Source organism: Nipponia nippon, unplaced genomic scaffold (genome assembly GCF_047370975.1).
Source record: "Nipponia nippon isolate SJK-2023a ecotype South Korea unplaced genomic scaffold, ASM4737097v1 scaffold_2, whole genome shotgun sequence".
Lineage (NCBI taxonomy): Eukaryota > Metazoa > Chordata > Aves > Pelecaniformes > Threskiornithidae > Nipponia > Nipponia nippon.
In genome coordinates this window covers 73,152,458-73,164,460 of record NW_028262336.1, presented here as the reverse complement: position 1 = coordinate 73,164,460, position 12,003 = coordinate 73,152,458, and the positions used below count along the sequence as shown (strand labels likewise).

Below are 12,003 nucleotides of genomic sequence, written 5' to 3'. Positions count from 1 at the left end.
GCACAGAACCACGGGCGAGGATTCGGCTGGGGGAGATGCGCATTTTGCTGATGGCTGCAGCTTGCCGCCTGGAGGCCACTGCAGCTCTGCCGGTGGAGCAGGTCATGTCTACCTGAAGTGACCTTCTTTTCTTCCCCTTCTCCATCCTAAGCAGTATTTTTCTTCTAGAATCTCCCATGTCCATGCCTTTGGCATTGGTTCTGCTGTGGCCTCTCTTGTTGTCTTTAATATGTGGTTTAGTTTTCTGGGTGTTTTATCACGAGGAACACAGGCTTTGTATCTGGGTATATGGATGATATGCACTGGTTTATGTTCACAAGTTCAATCTAGGTATCTGGTCCTTGTAAAAGGTGCTTGAAACTGGTTCCAGTGAGGGTTTAGAAACTTAATAAACATCTTGTGCTGTGATTAAGGTGAGGACCCTAAAGAAAGTTAGTTGCTTGTAGGGCCATGGAAGTCACTGGCAAAGGGAAGTTAAATCGAACTGTCAGTATTCCCACCTTAGATACTGCAGTCTATGGGTAATCCTCCAACACCCTAAGCCTGGGTAAATAATAGGAGCATAACTTCATAAGTGGTTTCCATGACCTTTTGGGAAAGGTATAATCCTTACCATTTGTCCATTTGAATCAAAGATGTTTTGTTCTGATGCAGAAGATCACTGCTGTTCTTCTTGTGTGCTGTACTTTATAGAAACAGTCTGCTATTACACTGAACATGTTGCCTTCTCTGCTGCCTCCAGTCCTAAACCTTTGGAAATCAGATACTTTTTGCCACCTGTTCTTCTTATTTGCTAATGAATCTATTATTCTGAATGCCACAAGTTATCTAATCATTGGTTCCCAAGGAAGACCTTTGTTTGCAAGGTGGTATTATATTTTGATTGTTATGTACTTAGCATTAATTACTTTTGATTGTTTTACACTACTGTTGCTAGTATAATTCTTATTAACCATCTGTATCTTTCCTTTTGCAGCTTGGGTCCTGTGTTTGCGCTGTTTGTACCATTTTATTGTTCCATTCCAAGAGTGCAGGTGACACAAGTATTAGGCCACTTTTCTATCACAAACAAGACACTGGTCTACATACTGGGTTTACAGGTATGGTATGTACTTGCTTGTTCATCTTTTAATGAATTACTAATGTAGTAGTTAGTATTTCTGTATGTTTGTCTATGAATTTTGATGCTTCCACACGTATGATTCCGTACGTTTAGCTAGTGACTGTCCCATCAACTAAAATATTGAAAAACATGTGTTGCTAGTATGCATTGCTACATGCTGAAGTGGTGGGCAAGTGATCTGTTCTTCCATTGTCTTCTGGCTTGATTGTCTATTTCTATTTTCTATATTGAAAATATAATAGACAAGTCTACAATTCTTGGTTTTTTTGGTCAACAAAATGACCTAGATGAAAAGAGATGAAAACAGAACCTGATGCTAAGGCGTATGTATCTTTCACCTTTCTAATTTGCTTATATTCTTGATTTTGTTTATTTTCCCCTTGTCTGTTAGAGCTCAAACAAAGCTATAGAATACAGTATTTTTCTAGGGTAAGAGTGTCGGTAAATAATCAAGATTTTGGCTGAATTCCACTTTTAATATTATTTGTATATCAAGCATTACCATGTGACAGGTAATTTAAAATAGTGTAACGTAAAGCACAGCAATATCATGTAGTATTATGTTAAATATGAGTGGGAAAATATAGGTACTTGGTACAAAAAGGCAGTAGTTGTTCAAAAAAACAATGAAACCCCAGCAGCCTAGAAATGAATGGACACTCATATCACAATCTGAATTATGAAACAGGAGACGTGCAAATTTATGAGAAATTATACTCATTTTTCTATATTCCAGGGCCTCAAAAATAGCTCTAGCACTAGCAATGGAAAGCACCATAGTTTTATGAAGTGTGGTAGAGAGTATTTTAGAATGAATGGTCAGTTTCAGAATATTGACTCATGCTCCACATGAACATTTCATTCATCCCTTTTGCTGTTCAGCCTTTGCATTCCTTCAATTTCTGCTCCAGCACCTTATTTTCTTGATCTTTCAGAAATCTTGTTTCCTCTCTTCCAAGCCCATCAATACCACTATTTATCTGGTCTTTGGGAAAGCCATGATATTGTCTGAGCACTTTTCCATTGTGTCCTTTGCCTTTCACTTTCATACGCACACCACCTCCAATACAGATCACTGCTGTTACTAATCACTGTATCTTCGCTGGATCTTTCCCTGCTGCGTACAGAAAGGTTGCTGCCGTCACACAGAGGCTGAGGGAAAAATCATTTGCCTTCTTCTCATTTGTAAACTCTGCCCTTATCTCAAGTCACTCTTTCCGTAGTCAGAAGACTAGAGGGAAGGTGTTCTCATGATTCAGTTGGCATCATGCAGAACTATTTTAGTAACCAGTATCAGTCTAATTTTCAGCCAGTTTTTCCAGTTGGTAATAACCTTCTCCAGGCGATTAATCACATACTTTTACTGGAAATTATGAGCTGCCCTGTTGGCTTATCAGGATTTTTTTAAAAAATTCACTCCAACCTATTTCTGTGATTTTATGTCGACAAATATGCCACTGGGTGAGAACTTTATTTCTTTAATTTTGATGCTCATGCTTAGTCTCTCTGTGACTACATGTCTGAGAGCTTCACTTGCGCTGCCTGCCCCGCTGGGAACTCTTCTCCTGATGCTGCTGAGTCATTTCCTTTGCTTCAGTCTATCTTTCAGACTTGTTTTTCTGTGCAGCCTATAACTGACATCCTGTTATACTTAGTATGCTATATGAAAATAAAACGTATTGTTCTGTAGAAGGAGAACAATTGTTGGATCCTTGTGTTTTTTCCACTTCTGCTACTTCTGGAATACATCTTTTTTAATGTTAAACTGAATTTTCACACAGATAAATGTCTGACTTCTCCCATTGTCATAAGTACATAGCCTATATAATATTGCAACATAGTAGTTCAGACAACAACGGCTTTGTAAAATTAAAATTTTAAATCACTGCTCTTGTCTTCTAGCTCTTAACCTCTGGTTCCTATATCTGGATTTTAGCCTTAAGTGGACTGGTAAGTCTTACTGTTTTAAAAATCACGTGTTGCTTAAAACACTCTGTTACATATACAATCAGTGCAGTATATTTGGACTCCAAAAGAACAGAAATTACTGAGTAATGTTTTTAGTTGTGATGGTAAGTAGAAAGTTTTTGTCTTTAACTTCCAAAGCTGTAAAGCACTGGCTGGCTGGTGATAAACTGACAGACAACAAAAGAGATGGTTAATATTTGCAGGGTGCCGATTCTCTCTGACCCCCTAAAATTAATTTTACTGCCATGGGTATAGCTTTAGACCCACAATTGTAAATGAGACTATTAGGAAATGGTAGAAATGTTTACCCTATTGGGTTTTTTTTCCAGTTTTCAGCAAGCCTTAAGCTTTTATTTCAAAAAGCAGCTTTTAACAACTTTGCTATGAGGATTATTCATGTTTTGCTGTTCTCCTAGGACATCTGTAGTATAGCCATTTCTCACTCTGAAAACGCCAGTAAGGGTGCAAAATCATTTTCCTTACACCAGTCAGATAAAATTGGTGTGGTCTGTCTTTTTCCTTTCCGACTCTGTTCTTAGTACTAAGGCACTTATTGCTAAAACAGATTGTACTAAGTCTTTCAGATTGTTAGATACTGATAAGCTTCTTTTAAAATTTTACAAACTTAGTAATTAGGAGCTCAGACTCTGATTTCTAGGCCCAAAATACCGTCTGCTTTTCAAACAGTGAAAGTGCCACCTCTTCCAAAGAAGCTCATTATTAAGTTGATGCAATCTTAAGAAGACCTTAAATTGTGCCCTTGCTATTTAGAAGCTACTAATTTGAATTTGCAGTGAGCTCAGAGTGAAATGCCCGTGGACACTTCACATATCGCTGCTATAACTCAGTAGTTTGGTCTCTTACCATTTGCATTGACTGTTCCGAAATATTCTGTGAGCTCACAGGATAACTAACAGGAGTGACGGAGCAGTAAATAGTTAAGTCTGCTCAGCAATTTGGTCTGACCATAAATATTGATGAAAACAGTGCAACTAACAAACCAGGATTTCTCTGTCCTGGAGATCAGCCCACACGTCTGTGCCCGCCTAAGGATCTGTGACTTCCTCCAAACGCACTACCCTTCCTGTTACTCTTCTGGCTCTTTTAATAGCCCTTCCTTTTCAACAGGTGTTCATTAGAGAGGAAAGGAAAGAAAAGGAAAGGCATTTTAACTCCCTCTTTCCTGGTGGCAGGAACTGTATGTATACTTGGTCATACAGACTTATAAAGACCGGCTTGAATATTTTTTTTTCATAATATATTATGCAGTTCTTATGCAGTTTAATTCCCCTTTAATGTACAGTTTTATTCAGCTGTATAATGCAACTTTCTTAAGATTCTTTTTCATAAATGACCTTTTTTTCAATTGCAGGTTGACAGTATGTTTTACATAGGTATAAGTCCATAGGAATAAATTGAACTTTTTCACTGTGTCACAGGAAGATTTAAAAAAATCATTTGAAGTTTTCATATTGCTTCAGTCAGCATGAATTAAGTCATCATCAACGATGTGTTTTCCGTCTCAATTTCTTCTGCAGCAAGCAGAGAGCTGCACTCTACCATTTTGTAATAAGTGCTACAATTTGGAAAGAAGTTCATATTATGAATTTCAGCCATTTTTTGCACAGCATACCTGCCACACTTCTGTGAATAAGAAGTCTCTTTTTCTCCTCTGTTAGAAATTATAATTTGGCATCTTTTGAGAAAACCTGATAAAGGAGTAAAGCTTCACGGTATATTAAATAATCTGAAGAGGGATATGAAACAGTATAAAGGCACCTTTTACCACTACAAGTATAGGTACTTGATAACATGTATATTTACAATTACAGAAATACGTAGGTTGTCAAATCTATGTTAAGTCATTCCAACAACCTATGTATTTTTGTAATTCTTATCTGCTCTTGACACTTTCTAACATACTATATCTTTGTTGAATCCAATTTTCATGTATTTGTACAAAAAGGCTGAGTAAATGCACGAACACCAAGTCAGCTAGGTGTGATATTTAGTCACTAGTTCATTGGCTGGTATTCACTGTATTTTTAGCTCTAAAGATCACTTAGACACTCATATGACCGTATATGATGCTGTTCTACAATTTAGCTTTTATTGCACTTCTGCTTATGTGGAGTATTAAAATGGATGGTGCCGGCACGATTTCTGAATTGTCAGTTTCCACTTTCTCTTCACCACGTTCCTGATTTAGGTTTATTTAAATTCTCACAATTTATATTTTAACATGTAATCAACACTCTTAGACTAAATGGGATCTGACTTCCCAGGTACAAGATGTAGCACCGGGGACTGAATTCTGTGTTCATCCTTGCTAACGCTGTTAGACTTCCCTGTGAATTCCAGGCAGGGTGTAGAGCAACCGGGAACTGTACTGCCGTGAGTTCTTGTTCTCAGTGGTTTTGAGCGATGCCGTCATTACAGAAGTGTGTTTGCGTGTGTGTATGAGTATGTATGCAGGTAGGCATTGATGTCGTGTGACTGGTGATAGGGAATTTTAGACAATTTCTAGATTGTTGCTGGATTGTTCTCAGTTACGGACATTACAGCACGTTTTGTTATTGGAATACAAAAGGTCTACTGTGTCTGTCTTTGCCATAAGGTACATCTTCCTAGATCTCTAATTTTGAATCAACATAGGAATACACTCTTAAAGGCAGCTTCTTTACTCTCCAGATGAAACTGGAGTACCTCTCAATTACCTTTCTTTTGGTCTGGCAATATGGGCCTGGTAATTTCAGTTGCTGGTATGTTGTGTAAAACATGCTGTTAACATCCATGATGCTTATTTACAAAAAAAGGGAGAATTTAAGAAGTAGACTGTAAATAAATTCACAAATCTGATGTTATCAGTAATCTGTAATGTCATTCTTATAATTTATGAGACTAATTTAAGTTCTTGTGATTTGTTTTGCCAGGAATGTACCATACTTGGTACATACAGTCCAGATCTGTTTCTTATGATGGGGGGGGGGTATGTCATAAAATTAGGAAACTTCATATTAGAGATGCAGATATATCACTAAAGTCATACAACCTATTTCCTTTTGATTTTAAGCCAGAAGATCTTTCAATAGTTGTTTACAGAAGTGCTTCCATATAATGCATATCACTCAGTTTAGTGAAGGCCAGAAACAGTTCCCCTGGTATATTTTCCTTTAAAACATTCGAAACACCTTAGAAAATGGTATCCATTTCAGTGTTTCATTGGACACATGCATATCGATCCATCTTCTCTCCCGTTTTTTCCCCTCCCTTTAAAATCTCTTGGGTTCTCAGCTTACATTTCTCATCACTATACACTTGCAGGATTGAAATTTGAGGGGCGTGTCAAGGCTTACTCAATTATAACTACAGCATAACTGCTTCAAGAAGTAAGCTCAGGTTGGTACAAGCAGATGAGGTATGCCCACTGGGACATGCTGTTACCTCCACTCATTAGTATAATATTGTCATTGTACAGATCAGATGCCAAGGTTTCTGCTAACCATGTAGCTAGGGCTATATTTCATAGAGGAAAGATACCTTTCAGGCCCTTTCTGTGATTTTAGTGTTGTAGCCTCTTTCTTCTTATCTAGTGTCACTTGTTTATTGTTGTTTGCAAGGCGACCTGCATTGCATAAAGTTCAAAATTTTAAATACCCCAAGGCTTCTGTGAGCTGCTTTGAATTTGTGTAGAGTTCAGTTCAAACCTTAGGAAATTGAAATTGTTTTAACCTTATAAATGCTGAAGTTTCTAAAACCCTGTTTACTTTGCAGATTTCACTAAGCCAAATGCAGCACCTTCTGCGTTGTTTCTGTGCTACACTGTGATTTACTTTTCTCAGGTCGTATGAAAAGTTGCACTTTTTATACTTCAGATAATGGAAAAACTGTAGAGAATCTGTAATTTAGAGCATGTACTTTAAAGGCTTACGGTTAAGATAGAAAGTTCAGGCAGTGTTGAGTGCTTGGTTTTAATTTCGGTTCTGATTTTTGACTGCTTTAGTTCTTATTCGTAATTTTGAAGTTGCTAACTTGGTTTTACATGGACTACAGATATCTGTTGTTAAATGCTCCCAAGCGTACTTCGGATTGCTTTGAGTTCTGTTTGTTAAGAACTTTATTCATCCTTTCTGTTCAACTGAGGTGTTCTTCTACAGTGAATTCCTATCCTTTAGGATTGGCATTTACAGGATAAGATGTGATTGGGCTGGGGAGCAAAATATTTAAACCAGACTTTAATTTTTTTTACTTCTTGTCTTAAAAATAACATTACGTAGTCAATATCGGATCAGACCTAAGAATCATTGATTTTCTTGTTGTTGTTCTACCTCTTCCACATCTTTCTTAAGTGATTTTGAACAATCCTTACTGAATTCTTTTTGTTGTTTTAAAAATGTTTTGAAGGGAATGCAGAAGCATTTGTATTACCCCACAATGCAGTATTCACACTTAAAATGTCATCCCTTCCACATACTTAAAATTAGTATTAAATATGTGCTGACTTTCTTGAAGAGAATCTTTGATCAGAGCCTGATAATGTAGTATGCAGTTACCTCCACATTCATGTCCTGCCATGCGTCCTTCTTCATCCTCCAGTTAGTCTGGACATCCTCCAGTCATCCATATTTATAGTCTTAAGTAGATCTTTAGTCAACGTGAAAGTACGATATTCCTTGAATTCTTTGTAATCGTGTAATTATAAATGTTGATGCAGGTAAGTCTACTCATATCTAGTTAAATGTCTTGTGGTAGTGCTTTGGTGATACAGAAGACAGTCAGTCTAATAGGATTGAGTTTGGATAATTTAAAAAAATATATGAAAGCTATGCATTAATTGTTTTTTATGCTGTTGATTTATAGCCAAGCAATATTTGAATTGGAGTTCAGGGTAGATAAAAGTTAATTATTTGCAATAACTAAAATCACATTTTTAATTCATTCTTTTAAATTTGGAATTAGGAAAAGCTATAGTGAAGGCAAAACTTATTAGAAGTATGAAATTTAAATAAAACAATATTACAAAATAGTTAAATTATGTGTTACTGTTTTGAATATTGTTATAGTGTAAAGTAAAATCTAGTGCACTGACAATAACATTAATAGCACTTTAAAAAAACTCATTGGTATTTTTTCATCTTGAGCGTGTTTTTACCCAAATGCCTAGTAACAGACTACTTCACAGTGCATTTGACTTGAAAAGTTGACGCAAAAGGGGGGTATCCCTAACACTATCTTTTAAGCTTTAAATAGTTTTATAAGTATATTGTAGCCTTCTCATTGTTTTTTTATTATTAGGTCTTTAGTTTTGTGGAAACATTGGATGCCACAGGGGAACATATTTTTCTCATTTTCAGTAGCAAGAAACATATTTTTTAGAAGAAATAACTAAGAAAATTTAAATCCGAGAACATAGATTATTTAAAGGTTTCCTGCTGATGTCTTGTCTTTAATTGCAACTGGTATTTGAGCCTTTGTGTTTGAAATCGGTGTGTTCAGCTACGGCTGAGCATATGTGCCAGTGGAGCAGCGGGCCAAAACATCATCAGCTGATTATCCAGTGTCATTGGCCACACCATCAAGAAATCCCATTAAACATCCCATGGGTGTTGCTCTGGAGGTATACGGGGCTGCTCTGTATAGAGCTGTGCTTGCTGCCTACTTCATGAGCTGGGCTTTCTAGCTCAGGCTTGAGCACCACACTAGGGCGTTTGCATGGGTCCTGTTTTGTCTGTCAGCAAAGGTCCTATATACACACCTCCCCATGTAACAAAGTGCTATAGAGGTCTTTATTCTACAGCTAGATCATATTGCACGTTACTGAAGATTGTGTTCTAAAAACTGCAGCAAAAAGTTTTACTGTATAAAAAAATGTGAAAAAAAAATATTGACCAGGATAAAATTTCAAGACCTGATATTCAAAATTAAAGCACCAGTACTACAGGGTCTTTTTTGGATTATATGGATAACTCCAGCTCTGTTTCAGGAAAGTTTGTAATGATGCAGAAAGTGTTAACAACACTTTTGATTTCTTTTCTTTTTTTCTTCTTTTTCTTGTCAGTGTTTCTTGAAGTCCTAGCTCAAGGAGTCAAGTGATTGTTTGGGAATGTCAGCTTTCATAGTAGTAAAATAAGCTTTTAATCCTTATGCAAACTACCACTTAATCCAAAAGAATGTTCCAAAGGCTTAGAAATCATGAAGGAAAGTTTTGTGGCTTTTTTTTTTTTTTTTTTAAAAAACACCTTATGATTTTAAGACAGTCTTGCTAGTGACTTTTGGGAACTTGAGCTGTGATTTCTGAATATTTGACATTGGTTTTACAATAGATGTATCAGTAGTATTGCTAATGTCAGAGAGACTACTCATTTATTTAAAATTCTGCCTATGCTTAAGTACTTTCCTAAATAAAAACATATATTTTATGTGTTACTGATGCGATTCTCCTTCGCTGATAGAACTGCCCACCAAAGACCAAGTACTAAGACAGTTTGTGGAATCACAGAATCAGTGAGGTTGACTTCTGGTCCAACCCCCTTCTCAGTCAGGGCCACCCAGAGCTGGTTGCCCACGACTGTGTCCAGACAGCTTTTGAGTATCGCCAAGGATGGAGACTCCACCACCTCCCTAGGCAACCTGTGCCAGTGCTCGGTCACCCTCACAGTGAATGAGCGTTTCCTGATGTTCAGAGGGAACCTCCTGTGTTTCAGTCTGTGCCCACTGGCTCTGATCCTGTCACTGGGCACCACTGAGAAGAGCCTGGCTCCCTCCTCTTCATTCTCGCCCTTGAGGTATTTATATACTTCGATAAAATCCCCCTGAGCCTTCCCTTCTCCAGGCCAAACAGTCCAACTTTCTCTCAGCCTCTCCTCATGTGAAAGATGCTCCAGTCCCTTGAGCATCTTCGTGGCCCTGCGCTGGACTTGCTCCAGCAAGTCCATGTCTTCCCTGTGTCAGGGAGTGCAGAACTGGACACGGTACTCCAGGTGCAGCCTCGCCGATGCTGAGACAAGACGAAGGATCACTTCCCTCGACCTGCTGGCAACGCAGCTCGGAAAGCTCAGCACATAGGTTGTGAAGTGCATAGCCTGAAATAAGAAATGGAAAAGCAATAGAATAACAGAGATTAGGGAATGAAAAAGAAGCATTGTATGTTTGTCTGTTTCCTAACTTTAGGACAGGTGCTGGTATCTGTATGTAAGCTAACGGATGTGCTGAATCCCACCCAAAACTAACGTGAGGTTTTTGCTTGTGGGCAATGGTGAATATTCAGTTGACTGACTGTAGGTGACTTAATCTGAGATGAGTGTGTCTACGTTCTAATGACTGTGTTGACTTAATCTCCTCCTCTATGATGGGAGCTTAGGCACCTTGCTCATGTCTAGATGGCTACATGTAAACACATGACAACTGACTAAGCTGACAACACTTACTCCTGCATCTGTTAACGCATCGGAGAAGTAGTTGATGCATCTGATATACAGGGGATGTTAGTGTGGAAGTGAGGTTGTAATTGTTTGGGGAGGAGGGAGATGCAGATATTTTGAATTCTGGAAGAAGGAGAAAGTAGTGGGAAAGAAGGGGAGAGGGTAATAATGTGTCATAAGATACTTTCTCTTTTATATCCACGGCTTCTGAGATTCTGTAGAAAAATGGATTTTAGTTTTCAGTTTGTCTTTCATTTCTAAGTTTTCAGTTTGTCTCTCAGATCTGAGGAAGAGTTTGTGTGCCCAAAATCTGGTCTACTTGGTCAACTGTGCCAACTGGTTCAGTAAGAGGTAGATTGCTTCTATCGAGCTTTTCTAGCCTGTACACGTGCACCATCATGGCTGCAATGTTACCATTGTTTAGAGAGGGAATCCGTGAGAGTAATTCAGCTGTGTGTGTACTTTGGAGACATCTGCCATAGGATGAGTCACATCTTAACAGTGCCTGTTTCTCTCTGTTGACTATGAAACCAACTTTAAACAACCAGCTCACAAGTAGGCTTTTAAATTACAGATGTCTACATTGAGGCAGATGAATCCAATCATAATCTTTTATGTAAAGAGGTTTGGTTAACAATATGATGATGACTGCCTGCAGAACTCTAGCAGAGCCCCGAGGGAACCTACCCTTAGGTCACAAGTACAAGTTAAGAATAGATGTACTGTGCTGAAATGGCAGTACAGTCATGCTTGCACGTACACAAAGAATGATTGAGATCTGATAATGATTGCACCTGACCAATGAAGACGGCATCGATGGACTCCGAAGAAAAAAAATTCAAGGTACCTGGGAAATTTATGAGCCCAGTCAAGTGGGAAGGAAATTGAAGAGAATTAGTTTATTATTATTATTATCATCATCATCATCTTATTTTTCTGTCAAGCTAACGATTGCAAAAGTCTGTTTATACTCTTAGTAACTATTTCTGCAAAGAAAACCCGAACAAAATAATTTGTTATGTTACAGCTATGTTGCAGGTTGTAACTACAAGTTGAAAATACATATGTAGTGGTTTTATTTGTTGTGTGGTTTTCACACAATCTCTCTTGGTTTGATAAATGTTTCTCTAATCAAGGTAAATATAGAATCTCAGCACAAACTTGAACCCCTTGTTTTGATTCTGGTTGTATAGAATTCAGAACATACTAAGGATAAAGCAGATAAAATAGATATAAAATGTCACTTCACCTTAAGAATACTTCTATTTGCTTTCAATTTTTTGATATCTGGAAATAGCAAAGTCTTGAATACATGTGATGAATATATTTAAATTATTCAGAACAAAATAATTGAGTATTTGCTGTCAAGTTCTAATCATTAGGCAAGATAATTTTCAACATCATTTTCTACACCAACCTGCCTACTGGTTTTTTCCATTTGATTTCCTTTTTTAGTGTTAATCAAGTAAATTTTAACTATCTCAGTTAGTA

At 37.5% G+C, this 12,003-nt stretch overlaps 1 protein-coding gene across 1 annotated transcript in view; it reads left to right on the top strand.

The window, feature by feature from the left end:
- Positions 1–12,003, top strand: part of UBAC2 (UBA domain containing 2) — a 102,646-nt gene that overhangs the window by 68,055 nt on the left and 22,588 nt on the right. The window contains exons 5-6 of the mRNA XM_087758167.1: positions 977–1,100; positions 3,026–3,073. Coding sequence (XP_087614293.1) covers positions 977–1,100; positions 3,026–3,073 — 172 coding nt within the window. The remainder of the gene's footprint in view (positions 1–976; positions 1,101–3,025; positions 3,074–12,003) is intronic.